The sequence below is a fragment of the Syngnathus scovelli genome, chromosome 20 (assembly GCF_024217435.2).
Source record: "Syngnathus scovelli strain Florida chromosome 20, RoL_Ssco_1.2, whole genome shotgun sequence".
In the NCBI taxonomy this organism is placed as follows: domain Eukaryota; kingdom Metazoa; phylum Chordata; class Actinopteri; order Syngnathiformes; family Syngnathidae; genus Syngnathus; species Syngnathus scovelli.
In genome coordinates, this window is record NC_090866.1 from 11,041,997 (window position 1) to 11,061,169 (window position 19,173).

Sequence of the window (19,173 nt, forward strand, 5' to 3'; positions counted from 1 at the left end):
TCCAAAACCCTGAATACTTTATTAAAAATAGGCATACATGACACTTTTCCTACACAACAATACAAAACAATACAATCACAACTGCAAATACCACGTGGACGCCCACACACCCCTTACACATGCACACGCACAGATAAAAACACGCGCGTGCGCGCACACCTCCCACCCCACGCTCGAGGAACTTAAAAGATGCTCCAGTAAGCCCTTGGTACCCCTCCATCCAAATGTCTAGACATGAAATCAGAATGAATCTCAATCAACAAGAGGAGACAACAAATTGCATACAGACAGCGTATGGCGGAACTATTTATTGCAATAATTCCTTGTCATCTGTGTTCCTGTACTTGTACACTTGATGTCCTCACCAGTGAGTCAATTCAAGGCACTAGCAGAACTTACTAGTGTGACTCTTAACTAGTGAGGAAAAAGAGTGTACTAGTACAAAAAGATACAGAATACTAGCTCCCCATTTTGAAATCCATTCTGCTGTCCAGGATTTGGAATGAGCTGCGACCAGATCCCTTTGCAAATGGTTTGGCTTTGACAAACATGGAGAATGGCAAACAGAGACATCAGTCCGCTACACGCACATGCACGAGCAATCCACGTTTGTTTTTGTTTTAAAGGCGAGGGGTGGCTATTTTCAACCTGATGGGATTTTCGGGTAACACGCTTCCAAACCGGTGTTACTGTGCATATTTTTTTGTGTCAAAACTAAACAAAAAAGAACAGAAAATAAAAAGAAAGAGTCCAAATATCTGGTTATACTTTAATATGATCATACAAGGGGGGGAGATATAATATGTGGAAAAAAATAATAATAAAATAACAAAATATTCAATAAAAACAAGACAGAAAAGCACTGTTTTGGAAACTTTTCTCATTCCTCTGAACTGTATCCCAGTCTGTGGCAAAAATCGACGTCACCGACCCCGACCCCGAAAAAGGGGCCAAGAAGAAAGCTTTTGAATGGAGGCTGACCTATGGAAACGACTGGCGGACAGATGGGCAAATTTGGGAGAAAAAATAAAATAAGAAAAATCAGTCATTGGGGGAAGAATTCAATCAAATTAAATTGCCCACTTTACAGCAAATTAATGACTAGAAGGAAAACGGTGGAGGTTTTTTTTTTTTTGGAGCAGTTGTCTTTTAGAAACTGCAAGTTGTTTCTTTCCGTTCGGTATAATCGTCGACCTCCGTTTAAAAATAATAACTGTCTTTATTCCAACTTCTGTCAACACAGTGCATGTCCAATGCCACATGAAGTTAGTGTAAAATAAGAATTATAAATCCCAGATTAAAAAAAAAAAAAAAAATAGTAATAATACAAAATGGCTCTCAAGTATTACGGTTTTGTTCCACAGATCGAGGTCCCGAGGGCTTTGGATAACTTTTGACTGTGGGATTAAGAAGGCTTGGAAGGGGGCTAAATGTTTTGCTGGTGTGAACTGAACACACTCGAACCCACGCACACACGTAAGTTTTTTTTTTGGCGAGAGGTCACAGTATGTCGCCAAAGTGAATGGCCTCCTCCTCCTCGGCACACGCGCACACACATGCACACTGATATGCGGCATCCTCCTCGTTTGACGGATGCGATTGTGCAGCAGCAGTGAATGTCAAAAAAAAAAAGGGGGGAGGGGGGGCGATAGTTTGGCTAGGACCGTCCTTGCTTGTTTAGTCAGAAATGCTAAAGTGGATTCGAGATGAGGCTCACCCAAGGAAACAATTGACGCTCGGGCTGTTGGCTGCAAAAAAAAATAATGTAAATGTTGCGTGCTGTAGTGAGAAGGGGGAAAAAGTCGACATGACAATAATAAACTATGTTGGGCATTTTGGGTGAAATTTCCAAAAGCAACCTAAAATGCACAACTGTGTTGCTTTGCCTCTTATTCATTCAATCAGCGAACACGCTCGGATCATCTCAACACGTATTTTTCCATAAGAAAAATTGCACTCAACAGTATTGTACTGTACGTAACTTACTAAGGTGGGCTTGGGGAAAAAAAAAAAAAAAAGTGAGCCCACACCACTGTACCTAATGTGTTGTTCTTCGCTGTTCTTCTTCTGAGGGCCCATTGGCATAATAAGCTTCAGCTGAACTGCAACTTCCTTTTTGCACAATTTGTTGAACGGCAAAATTCACAACACAAGTTGTGAGAAGATCAATTGAAGTCCAGCCGTGAATTGTGCATTTTACGTTGACGGTGCAATTCCACCCAAACGGCGGCGTCATCCAATGACAAGACGTGGACTGCCAAGTGGTGTGGAAGCGGGCGGGGAGGTTGCGGGGCTCTGCTGCTCACTCGGTCGTGGGGGGGAGGGGCTATGTCCTCGCTTGACGGGGGTGGGATTTTTTTTTTTTTAGATGAGGACACCAAATTGGCCATCATCAAGGTCCTTCGAGACACTCCTGCATCCCGGTGTCAGTCTCTTTCTTTTGTCTTGGCTTTCTTTTTTTTGCCTCGACGTATGTTTTGGGTGGGTGCTAAGATTGATATTTACGGAGGAGTACTGGTGGCTTCTTGGGAGACAAGTGTCCATCAACTGTCCATGGTACTGCCGTTCTCTGAGGAGACACAACATCACGTTCATATGTTTGAATGCGGCTTTGGAAAATGAGAAATTGCCCCCGACCCCCTTTGTCAGTACCGTTGAGCGTGTCCGCCTCTTGCGAGTCGAGAAAAGGCGCCGGCCCCCAGACGCGCACCGTGCCGTCGTCCGAGGCGGACGCCATGAGCCCCGGCACGGTCGGGTTCCAGCTGACGCAGTTGACGGTGCGCGTGTGGCCCGTCAACTCGGCGATGGGAAGCTCGCCCCGCCGGTGCCAAATGTACACTTTGTGGTCTGCGGCGGAGGAAACGCAAACAACCAGCGGGGATTATGCATCGACATCGGCTGACTGCCCGGTTGCGAAGCAACAGCACCACCCTGTGGAGAGAGTTGGCACTAAAGTTTCAAACCGCAAGCGTACTGCACCTTCGCTGCCGCTAGCAATAAAGTCTTCATTGTGTCCTCCGAAGCAGGAGTGGATAGTGTAGAAGCCCTGCGTGACGCCTTGGTATTTTCTGACCAGCACTCGGTCCTGTAGGTCCCACAAGTGCACTCCCTAGCGGACGGTCAAACCTCCGTTAGCGGCCGCCAGACGACAGTTGGACGAGAGAATGAACGTCTGCTCACCTGAGTTGCTACATTTAACACAGCTAATCTTCCGTTCTTGGAAACAGTAAAAGACATGATAGGATGGTCCTCCTGGACTCTACCGGGCAAACAAATCAAATCGCAGCAATGTGAGCGCTTACTTGGTCTAGGATCAGTTTACACCATTGACAAAGATTTTCGTTTGGTTAGCTATCTGTAGCCGTTTGCGTACATGTTTCTGTCGGCGAGGTCCTCAAAGTTGTAGCCCCGAATACGTTGGTGGGTGTCCGAGGCCAGCACCGTCCTGCCGTCGCTCAGGCACCATAAGCACTGCACTCTCACGCCTTCCCACGAGTCCAGCAGGTTGCCGTCCAGATCCTGAGGACACAGCAAAGGGTCAAGAGACTTTTTCTTTTTTCTTTCAGGGACCCGACTGGCACGTGAGACGGACGTACGCATTGGTAGAACTGCCCCCTCTGGCCTCCCGTGACAAAGCGTTTGCCGTCCGGATTCCAGGCCACGCTGGTCAAACTGTCCTCGTGGGACTGCGACATCTTGGTGCGCAGCTCTCCCGTCTGGTCAAAAGGTGGAATGACGGGTACAGGGAAGAAACAAAAAAGTGTTTGGCGCTTGGGGTAAAAGCAAAAACACGGGCGCTTGCTTACCTGAACATTCCAGAGCCACAGCTCGGAGCAGTCGTCCGGTCCGCAGGCAATCAGGTAGGTGTCGTCGGGGCTCCAGGCCAGGTAGGAGACCCCGTAGGCGTGACCCTCCAGGGTCCGCAGCAGCTTCAGCTGGTGGCTCTCCTGCGTGCGCAACGGCATCACCGTCACGTTTGCCCCTGTAACATTGACGCTAAAAGTGCGTGTTTATTGCTTGTTGTTTGCGTATACGCACCGGGTCCACCTGCCAAACGATGACGGTGGTGTCTTTGGAGCCGGTGGCTAGCTTGGTGCCGTCGTTTGAGAACTTGCAGAACCAAACTTCGTTACAGTGCTCAGTCAGAATCTGCTGCGTGTAACATGGGAACTGCTTCCTGTGGGGCAACACGGAGGGAAAAAAATATGTTCTTTTTTTCCCCCTTTTGACAAAACAAGGGCCGCGAGAAAGCGAGCGCGGACCTGCTGCAGACGTGATCGGCGAGCAGCGACACTGAGTCCAGACTGTCGTCCGGCTTGGTGTTGTGGTAGAGGCAGCGGTCCCTCTGCAGCTCCACCGCCTGCCGCAGGAGGTTCTGCAGCCGACGCGGGGGCAGCATCACCGACGGCGGCAGGTACGCTACAGGCAAGAAACAAACGCCAGAACGGCGGCGGCTCTTAGGGCTTGGCTCGGGAGCGGCGAGGAGACAAAATGGCGGCGCCCTCACTTTGTAACTTGTCCAGCAGTCGGCAGCGGGAGGCCGCGCCTTTGCCCTCCCACTCCGCCTTGGCCCTTAGATCCTCGGCATGGCTGCACATGAGATACCTGGCGCAGGGGAAGAACGTCAGTGGGGTGTGCGGACTTATGTTTGAGCGCTTAAGAACAACAGAGCGGTACCCGCTTAGCACGTGGATGCGGTCCGTGTTGTACTTGAGCGGCGTCAGCTCTCCGCGGAGCACCTGCAGAGCCTCCAGGACTTTACCATCTTCCAGGTACTCCAAATATTTCTGCTGCAGCAGCAAGAACTTCATACGCTGGGGGAAAAAAAAAAAAAACTCTTGAAGCCTCGGCCTGTCTCCGTGGCTCCCCAAATTTTGTAATTCAGTCAAATGGCCAAATATTTGACCAATGGAGCAAAGTATCTTGTCATTGCACTATATGGAAAAACATTCCGGAAGCAGCATGAACAAATACGAGCTCTGCGCGGGTTCGAATCCTTCCAGAAGCCCCAGAGCATATTCATGGAGCCCCGCTTCAGGTTTGCGAAGAGGCCGCTTACCACAATGGCGTTGGGCGAATGCATCAGTGCTCTCAGTTCATTGAGATCATTCTCAGCCTGGACCCAAACAAAAGGAAAAACGCTGAGCGCAGCAGTTTTTACACTCGCGCTGTCAGTGGGCTGGGTGGACAAGGGGGGCGGGGCAAAAAGGGGGGCGGGGGGCACCTCAGCTTTACGAGGGATGTCAATATGTATGGTGTGTACAATAACAACTTGCCCCCTCCCCCGACTAAGATGGTTATCCCCGGCAAACTGACCTTGTCCCACTCGCCTTCCATAACATGGTTGCGGAACTTGCTGGCCGACGAGTGCTCCAGTCTGCAGCCCGATTCCTGCATCAGCAGGTCCACCGTCTGACTACACAGAGAGAAGGAGTGAAGACGCAAAATGAGGCACTATCCTCCCCCCCACCTTGATATGAACTATGCACCATTAGTCACGTTAACTATTGTGACCATGTTTACAGAGCTGGCCACTTTGCGATGAAACCTGATGATCAACTCGTGTGCTGAATTATCTCACTAGGACTTTTAGATGAAGAACGAAAGAAAAGGAATACATTCTCAAACTGCATTTACAACTACTTTTTGGGGGTATGATTTGTCACTGATTGCTTGTAAACGGTATCTTAAAATACACTTCTCACTCCGCCTCAGAAATGTGACATTATCGCTAGTAACAACCGAAATGTAGGAAAACCACAACCCTAAAAGCTTTGCATAATTAGCTAAGCCAAAAATAAACGTTACTGACGAGAGATGATGTAATGTACTCCTGACAGGAAAAACCACAAAAAGTCGTGATAACAAAAGAATAATAACAACACTTCAAACCCGAGCGTATGCTGGTTGCAATGTGTATTTCTATGCCAAGTGTTGTGTTTGCTGTGTAAACACGGCAGTTGAGAGAAGACTGGGGCTGGTTAGCATGCTAAACGGCTAAGTGTTATTGTGCAAGATGGACCCCTTTGCCTTCTTCTTGCCTTCTTTGCGAAGAGCGAACCAGTGAAACATTTGGACCCATCCCCCCACGTTTGTGCCAGTCAAGGCGCACGAATAGCTAGCGATTGAGACAAGCGGCCACCGTGTCGCACTTTGAAAAAAACAACATGACAAGATCTCGCAACTTACTTGAGCCCTAGTCCGTGGAGATGTTGCCCTATAAGCCGGATGACATCTTCCTCCGCCTGCGACAACCGCTTCTTCTTCTTCAACGAGCCCACCTCCGAGCCAGAGGAGGCCGCGGCAGAAGTCCCGCAAGCGGTGGAGGTTGACGACGAGGAGCCGTTGCTGGTGCCCACGCCGTTGCCGTTGTCCGCGGGGGAGAGAAGCAGCCGAAGCAACCCGTTGGAGTGCGCCCCACCACCATCACCGCCGGCCGCTGCTGCCGCCGCCGCCGCCGAGGATTCGCTGTTCTGTGCGGCGCCCAAGCAGGAAAGCTCGGCCGATTCTCGCCCCGCTCCGTTCGCCTGCATGCTGCTGCTGCTGCTGCTGCTCACGTGGCCGACGGCGCTGCGGTTAAAGTGGATGGTCGATGTGGCTCCGAGACCCAAGACAACTCCGGCAAGGCCTGGCACAACCGCTGAAGCCCCGGGCTCTCCTGCTCCCTCCGCCGCCGAGGCTCGGTGCTTCTTCCGCGGGGGCGGCGACGCTCCGCCGGTGTCCGAGTCGGAGGAGGAGGAAGCGGAGGCCAGAGTTTCCTCACCGAGAGCGGCCGTGGTTAGAAGCCGGCGGTGCTCCGGGTGGGAAAAGGAGGCTCAACTTCCAGACTGGAGGCCGCGTCTGTCGAGCTCGGAGCGGACTGTCACAGTTGGCCGCTCCGTCTCTCGGCCCGGTTTTTGTTGTTGTTGTTTCTCTCCAAACAGCTGCAGTTCTAATGGAGGCCTGTCGCTCTGACGTCACCGGAAATTCCTACACCAGCAAGTTTCCGGGTTGAACCAACCTTGCGCTGAGGGAGTTGTCACGCTTGAATTTTCCGTACACTATTTAAAAATACATCACAAATATAAATAATACATTCGCATTTTTTGACAGACCACCAGATATGAATTCATTAAGATTAAAGTTGCGATGTATTTTTGAACATATATGAATAAGAATAACCACATATACACTGTCGTTACCATTTTTATTTGTGTAATTGCTAATACTTTAGATGAGAAAATTATGATTGGAGTCAACGATTTAATTTTAAAATTGTATTGAATTATTATAAAAAGTTATTTTTTAAATGATCACTTTCATAGCATACTGCCTGATATTGGTTCCTGGTTCAAGTTAGACATATTTAATAAATGGGTTTTATTTATTTATGCACATTGATTTTACCCTAAAACCTGTGACTGTGGTTTCTTTTAAACAATAAACAAAAAATACCCTTGGATCTTGTCACTTGACTTCCTTAATACAATACTTAATACAATTACAAATGTTGTTTAGTAAAGATGAAATCAACAACACAGTACAAACTTGTTTAATGAAATGTATAAATGACAACCAGGCACTTTGTAAATCAAGTGCCAGCATTGACTGTACAACTGTTATTGTTGGTCTACATGTCATTATCATAGCTACAGAACATTGTGACCAATACCAATAAAAAAAAAATGAAAGAAAATTACAGATGTAGCACTGTACATCAAAAAACATGCACCACTTGGTGCGGAAGAGTGGTTTGTGGAAGAACGTCGCTTGGGTTTTTTTCTTTGCCCTTCATGAAGAAGGTGAGCAGCTCGCCTTTCCCTTTGACAAGAATGGGTCCCCTTCGCACAAAGCGGAAGCCGAAGAACTTTAGGATGTCGAAGCAGTCCTCCACCACCTGGGTGGGGAAAGCCCAAAAACAACACTTCACACAAATTCTGCATGCTGCATTTGAAAAACAAAAACATTTTGTACCTGAATGTTCCCCATGACTCCGGTGGACTCCATCCTGCTGGCCACGTTGACCGTGTTCCCCCAGATGTCGTAGTGAGGTTTACGAGCTCCGATCACGCCGGCCAGAACGGCACCTTTATTAAGTCCTGACGATGTTGGAACATGAACAGAAACGCAGATGCGGTTTTGACGCAAGTACTTGTACTGACCGATTCGTAGCATGAAGTTATTGAACGACTGCTTGTTGAGGTTGTCCAGGGTGACTTTCATGGCCAAAGCGAAGTCAGCCAGATTGGCCAGGTGCTGCCAGTGCTCCAGAAGCTCCTCCGACTGCCCGACGACACAAATTGTTAAGGACGCCGGTTCGGTCGGGACGTCGAGGCGCTCCAAACCTTGCGACGGTCGCCGTGTCCGTTTACGCTGCTTTTCGGGGTGAGGCCCGACGCTGCCATGTAGGTGCTTCCTATTGTCTTGATCTTGGTGATGGTGCGGAACTCGTCCCGGTCGAGTAGCTGTCGGGTGAAATGTAGATGATGGTTTTTGAAAAGACTGATCTCGGGACAATGGGGACTCACGCTGTCAAAATCAGAGATGATCTCGTTGAGGATCCGGAGGCACTCGATGCCTCCGTTGTTGATGCTTTCTTCTGTGTAGAAGTCGGAGAAATTAGGGATGGATGCGAACATCACGCCTACTTCTTCGTACGACTGACTGTACAGCTCCTGGAATGATGTCATCGTGTCTGTCAGCGCAAAGATTGTTTGGCTGATGGACGAGCAGAGCAGGCCGCCACACCTCATCTCTCTTTTTGGTGCCCAGGAAGTGCTTGGCCACGTGCTCGGGCAACATGTTGGTGACCAGCGCTTCGTTCCAGCGTCTCATCTCCAGCACTTTCTCCTTTTGGTCGTGCACGCCCACCTTCCACAGGAACAGCTCTCTGGATTGACGCTCCAACTGCGACAATAAAATAAAATAAAGAGGTCGGCGGGCGGGCGGGCATCCGTCCGTCCAGTGGGAAGCGAAAAGCGGCTCACTCACGTGGCGGGCAAAGAGGTAGAGGCTGACCATCATCACCACGGTCATCACCGTCATCAGGTACTTGGATGGTATCATGGAGGTTCTGGAAGGAGATCAATTTGTCAGAAAGGGCCCGACGGTCTTCTCGATGAAATTTCTCACCTGTACGATGCAAAATGCACAAAGTCGTAGAGATCGTAGATGTCTCGCCAGCCGTGGATGTTAACGGCCCCCGTCGCCGTGACGATCAGCAGCATCAGGCTCAGCTTGATCACGTGGCTGACCTGCACCAGCATGGCGGCGGCCACCAGCAACATCACGCCCATGAAGCTGTAGTGCTTGGGGTTCTCGGCGCACTCGCCCAGCACGTCCAGCGCCATGTCCGACGTCCCGTTGACCAACCGGAAGTGAGGCGGAACGCAGCTGAGCTAAAAAAAAAAATTGGATTGACTTAAGTCATTCAGTGCCATTGACAATTATAGACGTCAAAGATATTAACTGGGTTGGCAGTGAATGAGTTAAGTAGACGTTTCTCCTATTTTCTATCTTTTTCCTGCATGTGTGACAGTCTGCAAGGTTCCCTTGAGGTTCTTCCTGATTTCTGTCAGGTGTGCTTTACAAGCTCCGCCGGGGCCTCCGCAAATGAGGCTGCAGGCGCCGAGATAGACGACTAATGGAGCCCGCGGGGAGAGAAGGCAATCAAGTGAGGAAAGATGGATAGACAGACGAGTAGGCGGTCCAAATCTTACCATATCAGCCACCACGGTCATGGTGAGGACAAAAATGGCCGCCATGGCCCAGGTGTTTCTCGCCCAGCGTGTGCGGTCGATCCACAAAGAGAAGGACACCAGCCTCTTGGAAAAAAACTACACGTCCGTGGTGATCAGGATGACACGGCCAAATACGAACGTCACGTGTCGCGTTTACCCTCGGGAAGATGGCGGCGAGGGAGCACGCCGTGAGGACCAGCAACAGAACTTCTCCGATGGCCAGAGTCACGTAGTTCACCACCAGTCTGCACACATGAACAAGCAAAGACCTGGAACCGGATCTGAAGGAATAAAGGGCGCCGGCGGACCTACAGCGGGTCGATGAAGACCTCCATGGCGGTGATGAAGAACAGCACCATGGCGCAGCAGCAGAAGGCCGCCCCGCTGCGCTTCTCCTTCTCCGAGGAGTAGCGCGCCTCCAGCTTGCCGTCCACAAAACGCAACCACACCAGATGGATCCGCTTCTTCAGTCTGGAGAAGAAAAAAAAAACATGGATGGAGATGTGAAGCGACAAAGATCTGCTCCCATCCATCTCACATTTGCTGTGTTTCTCTCTCCAGGAGCTCCTGCTGGAGTCGCGCGTTGATGACTTGTTCTCCTACCAAGCGGTACCGCTGAGGAAGAACACCAAGAATCAGAAGACAGAGAAGCACAACCGCTAACGTACCATTTACCTCCTGATGGGACTCAGAGACCGGAGACGCTGAAACCACGTTCCCGTTTGACGTGGTGTTGATCAACTGCCAGGATTTTTGGGTAGACACCACGCTTACTTTTCTCTTGGGTTCCTCCGTTTTAGGAACCAGAACCAAATAAGTGTCGATGCCTTTCTCCAGCAGGTACTCGCATCTCTGGCCGCCGTTTCCCGGCTCAAGTTCAAACTCGCCGTGGAGACATTCCTTGGTGCTTTGAGAAATATGCACTCGACTGCAACACATGGAGGCAAAGCCGTCAGAACTTCCCAAAAAAACAATGAGGTCTCCTACCCACCCGGGAACGCCCCCCGACTCCATCTTGTTGGCGACGGTGACATCGGTGGACCAGACGTCAAACTGCCAACGCTTCTGACCCAGCACTCCTCCCAACACGGTTCCCGTGTGGACCCCCACTCGCATGTCCACCTCGGTTTGGGTCATCTCCCGCACGTAACTGACGGAGAAACAAAAGCTCACTAGATGTTCTTGTCTTCCGGGCCGTCAGGTGAGAAAAAAAAAGAATCTTTTTGGTTGCGAGAAGAAAAACTCACGAGATGGCGTCCACCATGGAGAGCCCCATCATGATGGAGCAGGCGGCGTGATCTTCTCGGAAGTCCGGAAGACCGCAGATGCAGTAGTAGCAGTCGCCCAGGATTTTGATCCGCAGCTGATGGTGACGCTGGGAGAGGACGGACGACAAGAGAGGATCACATCGGGTCGGGTCGCCAACGGCCGGCGCGGACTCACTTCGGCCAGTTTATCAAAGCGAGCGAAGAGCTCGTTGAGCAGCTTGACCAGCTCCTGAGCGCTGCAGGTGGAGGACAGCTGGGTGAAGCCCACCATGTCGGCAAACAGGATGCTGCGACGACCAGGAACAAGTCTTGAAGCCCCGCCCCCGAAGAAAAAAGAAGAGCTGGCTCGAGGCTCACCTGACGTGCTCGTGGCGGTACATGTACATGGTGTTAAACTGCTTCTGCTGCTCCTGGACTTGGTTCTCAGTGCCTTGGTTCTTCATACCCTGCAGCATCTCATCGGCAATGTGCTTGGGCAGGATGGACAACAGTAGCTCCTCCTGCGTGGTTGTAATCATTTCCACAATGACTAACAATGAAATGGGCAGGCACAGGGTGTTCCTGTACCTGCTGGGCGCTTTGCTCCTCCAGCGTGATTTTGACCTCCAGGGACTGGCGCGCCTCCAAAAAGGCCATCCTGTACTTGCTGTCAGACATGAAGTATGACATCACCCCCACTGCGGCTGCACACAGGTACAGCAAGGCGTTGGCCAGGAGCTGCCAAGTGAGAAGGCGAGGTCAACCTGGCCGGCGGGCTCAGGCTCATCAAACAGATGGCCCACATTCTTCTCTGCTGCACTTACCTGCCTGACCAGCAGGGGCCCTTGTAAGTGGTCCTCAAATCTCTGAGCCACAGTCAGGCCCAGGAGAAGCAGGTGGATCCCGCAGGAGAGCCCCGAGAGCAGGAGCAGGGCCGACAGGTTGAGGGGCAGAGTCAGGAAAGCGGAGAAGCTAAAGAAGGCCTGCCAGGCCACCGCGTCGCTGGCGTGGGAAGCGTGGCCGAAGTTGAGCCCCGTGTAGCACAGCACGTGGACGCTCACCATCAGCCATAGCACGTACGGGACGGCACCTCGTGAGACCGTCGACCCGGGCAGCTTGTGCCGCCGGTACAGCTCGTAGAAGACCACGTCGGCGGCCAGCCCCACGGCCGCCACCGCCAGCATGGCCCGCTTGCGCTCGGTGTACACGGCGGCGCACGTGACCACCACGAAGCCGTTGAAGAGGGCGGCGAAGGTCAGCAGCATCAGCATGTTCTGCTGCCTCCTCTGCCGGAAGTAACTCTGGTAAAGCTTCTCCAGGGAGTCGGGCCTGAAAACCGATCGGACGCTCGATAGCGGGCCGCGGCTGGGCCCGAGCGGCGTGACATCGCGGGGGCGCTCGGCGGGCTCCTCCGTGTCTCCGCGACGGACCTTGTTGGACATCTGGACTGGGATTGAAGTTCTCCTACTGCAAGAATAATCCTTCAGGGAGTCACTGCTCGTCAATCTCCAGATGATCAAGTCTTGGCGGCGCTGGTTAGACGTCGCACCTGAGGTCTCAGAGGTGGCGCCATCCACGCTTCAGTATCTTCTGCCATGTTCCTTACCTTTGAGGGCAGAACTCCTCAATGTGGAAGAACCGTCCGTAGCGCGCCGTGCGGAAGACGACATGATCCGATACTTTTTTCTTTCTCTCCTCTCTCCCTCCCTCCCTCTGGCCCTCCCCATCCTTCGCATCCTTTGTTACTGTTGCTACGATGAAACCAAAGTGACGGCCGCGTCTCGGGAAATGTGACACCGACGGTGCGAAGAGCACGCCGGCGACGCTCATCAAGAGTTTTAACGAGCGATCACGCTCGTCTCCGGGGGGGCGAAACCAAAAAAGTCGACTTCGTGGTTGGAACTTGCAAGTGGATTGTTGATTCGGTCAATTCAAAAATCAAAGCGCTTACCGGGACTCGCCCAGCCCCGCCCGAGTCTCCACAGACCCACCGTGTCCCCGGTGTCGCAGGCCCATAACTCGTCTCCATGGCGATTCCTTTCATGACGTTCTCCACCAATTGGCGTTATCCAAAAATGTTCATCTAAATAAAAATATATTTGGAGTGACGGTTAGCAGACGCTCCACTAAAGTTGTTGCCAGGGGCAACCATTTATGCTAACGGCCGCTAATAATTGAAAAGAGATTTAAGTTACTTGCGGCATCATCACAAGGCGTGTGTGTGTGTTTTCAGCAAGTACACACACACGTAGGAGTCCGGAGTAGAGTAGTCCAGCTGTCCCGGCCGGCCGGCCGACCGGCTGGCCGGCTGTGTGAGCAGAAGTGTAAGAGAATCCTGCTGCTGTGAGGCTCCTCATCAATCTGGCTTCCACTGACGCAAACTATGTGCACCTGTTCTCTGTCCCTCATACATATACAAAAATATATTCCTATCATTGAAATATATATTCATTATATAATACATTTTTGGGGTATTTTTATTTGTTTTTCTTTCCCTACCAAAGACGGATTTTTTTTTGCTGTTTTCTTGGCATTGTATTTGCTGACCTCGTTCAGCTTGGGGCAACTTTTTTTTTCAAAACATTCCAACAACAGACGGACAAAATCCACACAAACACACACACACAAAGAGCCCGAGGCCCGGCGGTACCTGTTGACACTTGTGGGCAGGAAATGGGCCAAGGGTCTTGGAGGTGGGAGGGGGGGGGGGGGGGGGGGTCGCTGTGAGGCTTGAAGGTGGGCTTGCTCTCGGGTTACAGGTCCATCCAAAGCTTTTGTTTGTTGACGCTCAACCACTTCCTGCGGGTCGGCCGTGGTGAAGCTGACACGAGTGAAATTGGGCTGCAAGTTTGAAAAAGGTGCAAAAGAAAAAAAATTTAAATAGGTTTTTTTCTTTTAATATAAATATACAAATATATAAGTCCTCAACTGTCATGCAGAATGACCTCGTCTCTAAGGTTACAACAATAAAATACTATTTTAGAGAGAAAAAAATCTTGAACGATTTGGAAGAAAAACAAATGGCATTTTAAACTAGATGTATAAATATTGGTGCTGATTCATTTTGTTTTTCTAGAAACAATAAATCCTATTTTACACAAGTGACTTTAATTTGTTTTCAAAATATGTCATTTGAGTATTTCCTCTGAAATTGACATTTTCCTAAAAAAAAAAAAAAAGAAAGAAAAAAAAGTGAGCAGTGATTCTACTTCCCCACCAAATGGACGCTTCTTCATCTGTGGAAATGTGCGGAATGCGCGGGAACGGCGGCCGTCCATTGTGCGAGGCGAGTCGGGTTCCGCTCGGTCGGGCCTGAAAACCTCGTTGGCGCTGCGAGAAACCCGATCGCGACGCTCGCCTTCAACCTGCGTTCATGGTCGACATCACACAAGGAAGAGGAGGATGCTTTTAACGAGACAAGTTCATTTTGGGGGAAAACAAATTCTCACAAAATTCAGCCTCATGTAATAGTTGCTTGAAATTTTTAAGAAAATTGGGAATAAAAATGCTGCTTTATTTTTGTTCTTTTATTTAAAAAAAGAGACTTTGTTTTTTAGCCCAGCTTTCTCATAAATAGATTAAATTTTCACAAAATTAACTAACTTTTTTTGGTGTGTGATGTTAAAAATGATTCTTCTCAGGGCTACATTTTCCTCAATTGTACAAAATTAATTCTCATCAAATTCAATCATTTTTTTCCATATGAAGTATTGTCAATCAAAAACAACCATGACTTGATGCGGATGAGACATTTACCTTCATTTTGGACTTCCTTCCTTTCTGGAAATGAATTGCCGGCATTACCAACGCTGTTACCTCTGTAAATGTCTCTTCCTGGCTTTTTTTTTTTTTTTTTTTCCCTGGGTGTCGTCACGAGCGACCTGCCTGCTTCAACTAACGCCAACTGTGACAAAAGAAATCAAATTTAACATTTGCAATCACGTCCACTTTGCTTCATTTATTGGTCAGTTCAAGCAACACAATCAAATATTTACAAGGTCGCATTATTTTCACCAAAGTTGCCTTACTAAATGCTTCTCCTTTCCAAAGTTGGTGTGTCGTGCGTGTGTACGGTAAGTTGACGCGCAGTTGTCGTTGACAGCTGCGCGGGGGGGGGGGGGGGGGGGGCAGCCAGTGGCCTCAAATAGCCAAGCGAGCGAGCGAGCGAGCGCCACCCTCCCCAAAGCCCACCCGACCCCTTTGCGTTCCAGGACCGGCGGAAAGCTTGTCAGTGAGTAAAGGGCCGCGACCTTTCCCACCTGAGAGCCCGCCCGCCTGCCCGCCCGCCGTCACGGTGACATCACAAAGTACAGCTTCAATTTGTCCGTCAGAGTGAAGAAGCGAAATGAAGGCGGAAAGCGTCTGGAAGCGGAACAAGTCTTTGCTTTGGCGCCGTCTAGAACCAGTACAAGTCCTTGCTCTTGTCCTGCATCTGCAGACCTGCGAGGACAGTCAAAGGGTCAAAACCGTCGCCGCCATTTCAAAAGTGCCTCCCTCACCTGCGTCCATGTTGAGTCCAATCTCTCCAACGGCGGAGAAAGTCCCGCTCCAGGCCGCCGACTCGCCTTTCCCGCCTGCCAGGTCGCACGGCGAGGCGCCGCCGTGCGCCGCCGAGCCTCCGCTGGCCGCCAGGCGGTGGTGCGACCTGACGGAGGGCACCAGCAACGAGCCATAGCGCGGGTCGAAGGCGGCGCCGTACACCTCGTGCACGGCGGGCCGCGGGTACGGCGAGCCCTGCGAGCCGAGGCCGCCGCCGAACGAGTAGGGGTGATGCGGGTGGGACGGGTGCCAGGCGTCAGGCGGGCCGGGCTGGTGCAGGTGGCCGTGGAGCGCGTACGGGTCGCCCCCGGAGAAGGCCAGGTCCGAGTGGGGGGCCGACAGAGCGCTCGCCAGCGAGGACGGCGCCGACGACTGATAGGAACTATTCCAGAAAGACGGCGGGAAATTTCGCTGGCTCATCGGGAACGAGGCGTCTGAAAGGACAAGCGCGTTTTGCTCACTTTGTTTGGATTTTTTTTACAAGCGCATACCTTTGAGGGTCTTGTGGCCCCCGGGGGGGTACGAGGCGTGGCTGAGCGCACGGCTAAAGTGTTGGTCGACCACGGCGCTGATGTCGCCGTGGAAATAGGTGAAGAGGACGCAGCGGGAGCTCAGGTACTCGGCCCCCGGGGGCAGCTCCTTGTCCTCCTCCTTGATGGTGGGGGCAGCGGGGGGACGCCCGTCCATTTTGGAGTCCAAGGTCAGCTTCTGCCATCACAAATAAGAGAGAGCCTTTTTTTCTTGAATTACTATTCACAGCTTACACACACAAAAAAGCTCCAAAATTTGTCAGATAAAGGAGATGAATAGAAAAAGAGCCATTTGACATATTTTAATTAAAAAAGTTGACTGTACATTTGATCTTAAATTACAATTTCAAAAATAAAGCAAGCTGTTTGTTATTTTGAGGAAATCAATTATAAGCATTCATGAGAAGCTTCAAAGTCGTTATGTCAAAATCCAAAAGCCGCTTTCAGATGTTTCCCTTTATTATTTTTCAAGACTTAATTAATTGGCTGATGAAGACTGGACGGACGCCAGCGTAGCACAAAAGAGACAAAAGGCATTTTGATATCAATTAAAAATGAAAAAGTGATCCCATCCACCTCCACCAATTCAAAAATGCAAAAATGCAAAATGAACCGGCGCCGGTTGAAATTTTAAAAAGTTGAATGTGAGCAACATTGAGTGACACTAAATATCAAACATCCCGTTAAGATGGGATTTGACTGGTCGCTCTTCCAAAATAATAAAAAATTAAAAATGAAATTTTAGTGCAATTTACATGTTTAAAAAAAAAAAAAATGCAATCATTTTTAATTTCTTTCATTGAGCCTAAGAAAAACAAATTTCAGTGAAGTAAGAAGATTTTTTTTTGCATTTTGCAGTTGTTGAGCAAGTTTTGGAATCAAACAATTTGTTGTGAAAGTCGAGTTGTGGCGTGCGTGTGTGCGTGCGTGTGTGTGCATACCTGGTGGTGTTGGTGGTGGGGGGGCGTGTAGGGGCTGAAGTAGGGCTGCGTGGCGAGCACCTGGTACATCACATCCAAGCAGCTCATGGCGGAGGTGTCAGCAGGTCGCCACGCCGGGCGTCATTGAAGCGCGCTCAAGGAGCTGCTCGGGAGCCGCCGCTGCCACCGCCTCTTCTTCTCTTTCTCCAGTCCTTCAGCAAACTAAGTGGTGGCGGCCACACTTAACTCACACCCACCCCGGAGCCCAGCCCCCATCCAGGACCCGAGACCCAGCCCACAAAGCGAGCGGGGATCCGCCCTCCAATGGCAGGCCCGGCCGGCCGGCCGGCTCCACCTCGCTGCGCTTGCGGGCTCGCTCACAATGGCCGCCCGAGTCCGAAGAAGGGAGAGCCACGACAGACAGAAGGAACAGACGCACTTCTACTGATCCGCCAAGATTTTAGAACCGCACTGAGCATGGACAGATTTGATAAGTCAGACCTGAAAAGATTTTAAGGATGGACAGACGGACAGAGACACATTTGACTTATTGGCTAGACAGAAAAATCTGATCTGATTCTTCCACCAAATGGACAGATTGTCGCCTCATTTATTCTTTTTTTCACGCGTTGACCGTGACCGTCCATTTAGCAAAGGCCCACCAGCGAGCGCATCCCTGCCAAGGACGGCCATTAGTGTTTTCGGGTGTGTGCGTGCGTGCACTCTCAGGTGTGGAGACTGAAAACGCACTTTGCCAGACAAAGAAGAAAAGCAGAGAATCACCATTTCAGTTGAGCATGCCCCCACCCCTCCCTTTTGGTTTTGAATTCAAGGGCAAGAACATATTTCTTAAGCGTCCCAATACTTTTGTCCCTCCGCCGTCATATCACATGTCAAAAAAACTGAAAAATGCCACTCTTAGCCATGATCTTCATTTCCCTCTAAGTGATGTTGGCCGGCAAAGATTGTCCAGATTCTTAACGGCATAGCGGGCATAGCGGGCATAGCGGGCATAGCGGGCGTGCGCTCGTCACTCCGTCGTGAGGCTCGTTAAGGTCGGAGGATGCCTGGCATGCCTCTTGCCATGTTTGTTTGAGCCCAGCTCGCTTGGCATACGACAGGAAATATTCATTAACGGATCTAATTGAACACACACGCGCACACACAACTTGAACAGCATTGACGGCATTTTATTGAGTCTTAATTGAACTCAACTATGTTGCTACATTATAAGCTGTACACTTTGCGTGTGTGTGTGTGTGTGTGCGCGCGTGTGTGTTGACCATGCAAAGGAGGAGACAGCTGGAGCTGTCAACAGCCACAACAGAAGCAGCAGCAGCAGCAGCAGCAGAACCCAAACAAGGATGAAGAGGGACTGAAAAGGGCCAAAAGGGGGACCAGAGGTGGTCCAAATGGACCAAAGTGAATTTAGAGGGACTGAGGGGGCCCAAAATAGATCTGATGGGGGGACCAAAGGGACACAGCAGGCCAAAAAGAGCCAAAGAAGAGAAAAAGAGGACTCATGGGGGAGCAAAAAGGTGACAAAAAATGGACAAACGCGGCTAAAGGGGGTAAAAGGCCAAAGGTCAAAAGGAAGCAATGAGGACTGAATGAGGCCAAAGGGGACAAATGAGATTTCAGCTTCTTTTGTGGAATTTACATGAAAACAAATCAGTCCTTTGTATTGTTCGCGCTTACATCGGAATTCTTGATTGGGATTTTCGCACGTGTGGTACCAAAAAATAACGTGATAGGTGCCCCTAGGCGGGCAGACCCTGAATCCTTTCTGGTGGAAATGCCGCTCTTTGATAAGGCGTGAATAAGAAAATTGCAAAAGTGGATATTGCGAGTGCTTTTGCCCTTGTGCTGGCGCCGCACCATAATACGCTTGAGCTGAGGCCAAAATTAAATGGGAAAGTAACAACAAGACAAAAAAAAAAAGTCCTCAATTGACTTTGACCTTCCTTTTCTGACTACCGCCGAGCGAAAACTTGACTCTTTGTGAGCTCGGCAAGTGTCGACATTATAAAGCTGCCCAGCCATTTTTGTTTTAATTAAATGACGGCACGTTGCTTTGAAAAAAAAAAAAAGAAGACCCTGGCTGACCTTTTATGTTCCACTTTCCCTTTTTCTTCTTCTCTGCACATATTTCTCTTCATTTTTATCCAAACAGAATTGAAAGGCTTTGTAAATGAATAAAACAAAATGGAGGGCAACT

At 50.1% G+C, this 19,173-nt stretch overlaps 3 protein-coding genes across 5 annotated transcripts; all 3 read right to left on the reverse strand.

Annotated features, from left to right (window-relative positions):
* Positions 1 to 755: 755 nt before the first annotated feature.
* wdr26b (WD repeat domain 26b) lies at positions 756 to 6,964 on the reverse strand. Its single transcript, XM_049757758.1, has 14 exons — positions 6,190 to 6,964; positions 5,317 to 5,416; positions 5,060 to 5,116; positions 4,678 to 4,814; positions 4,508 to 4,605; positions 4,263 to 4,419; positions 4,039 to 4,177; positions 3,807 to 3,947; positions 3,597 to 3,716; positions 3,374 to 3,519; positions 3,181 to 3,259; positions 2,980 to 3,109; positions 2,653 to 2,847; positions 756 to 2,569 (listed from the first exon to the last, which is right to left on the reverse strand). Exons 1-14 carry the CDS (start codon positions 6,531 to 6,533, stop codon positions 2,544 to 2,546), a joined length of 1,869 nt encoding a protein of 622 aa, XP_049613715.1. The 5' UTR covers positions 6,534 to 6,964; the 3' UTR covers positions 756 to 2,543.
* Positions 6,965 to 7,515: 551 nt separating this feature from the next.
* LOC125990480 (adenylate cyclase type 3-like) lies at positions 7,516 to 15,084 on the reverse strand. 3 transcript variants are annotated; one of them, XM_049757743.1, is made up of 22 exons: positions 14,995 to 15,084; positions 14,723 to 14,870; positions 14,184 to 14,331; positions 11,791 to 13,807; positions 11,555 to 11,704; positions 11,345 to 11,487; positions 11,163 to 11,274; positions 10,967 to 11,094; positions 10,711 to 10,869; positions 10,395 to 10,647; positions 10,258 to 10,334; positions 10,032 to 10,190; positions 9,877 to 9,964; positions 9,699 to 9,803; positions 9,112 to 9,377; positions 8,971 to 9,052; positions 8,728 to 8,886; positions 8,508 to 8,654; positions 8,325 to 8,444; positions 8,142 to 8,262; positions 7,954 to 8,078; positions 7,516 to 7,876 (listed from the first exon to the last, which is right to left on the reverse strand). In XM_049757743.1, the coding sequence occupies exons 4-22, from the start codon at positions 12,406 to 12,408 to the stop codon at positions 7,697 to 7,699; spliced, it is 3,192 nt and encodes a 1,063-aa protein (XP_049613700.1). In that variant the 5' UTR covers positions 12,409 to 13,807; positions 14,184 to 14,331; positions 14,723 to 14,870; positions 14,995 to 15,084; the 3' UTR covers positions 7,516 to 7,696. The 3 variants fall into 3 exon arrangements, with proteins under 3 accessions (XP_049613700.1, XP_049613699.1, XP_049613698.1); XM_049757742.1 differs by having other exon boundaries at positions 9,699 to 9,815; XM_049757741.1 differs by having other exon boundaries at positions 9,699 to 9,815; positions 10,258 to 10,647.
* vgll2a (vestigial-like family member 2a) lies at positions 15,076 to 17,182 on the reverse strand. The gene is made up of 4 exons (XM_049757783.2): positions 16,977 to 17,182; positions 15,997 to 16,213; positions 15,466 to 15,939; positions 15,076 to 15,406 (listed from the first exon to the last, which is right to left on the reverse strand). Exons 1-4 carry the CDS (start codon positions 17,061 to 17,063, stop codon positions 15,363 to 15,365), a joined length of 822 nt encoding a protein of 273 aa, XP_049613740.1. The 5' UTR covers positions 17,064 to 17,182; the 3' UTR covers positions 15,076 to 15,362.
* Positions 17,183 to 19,173: the final 1,991 nt, after the last annotated feature.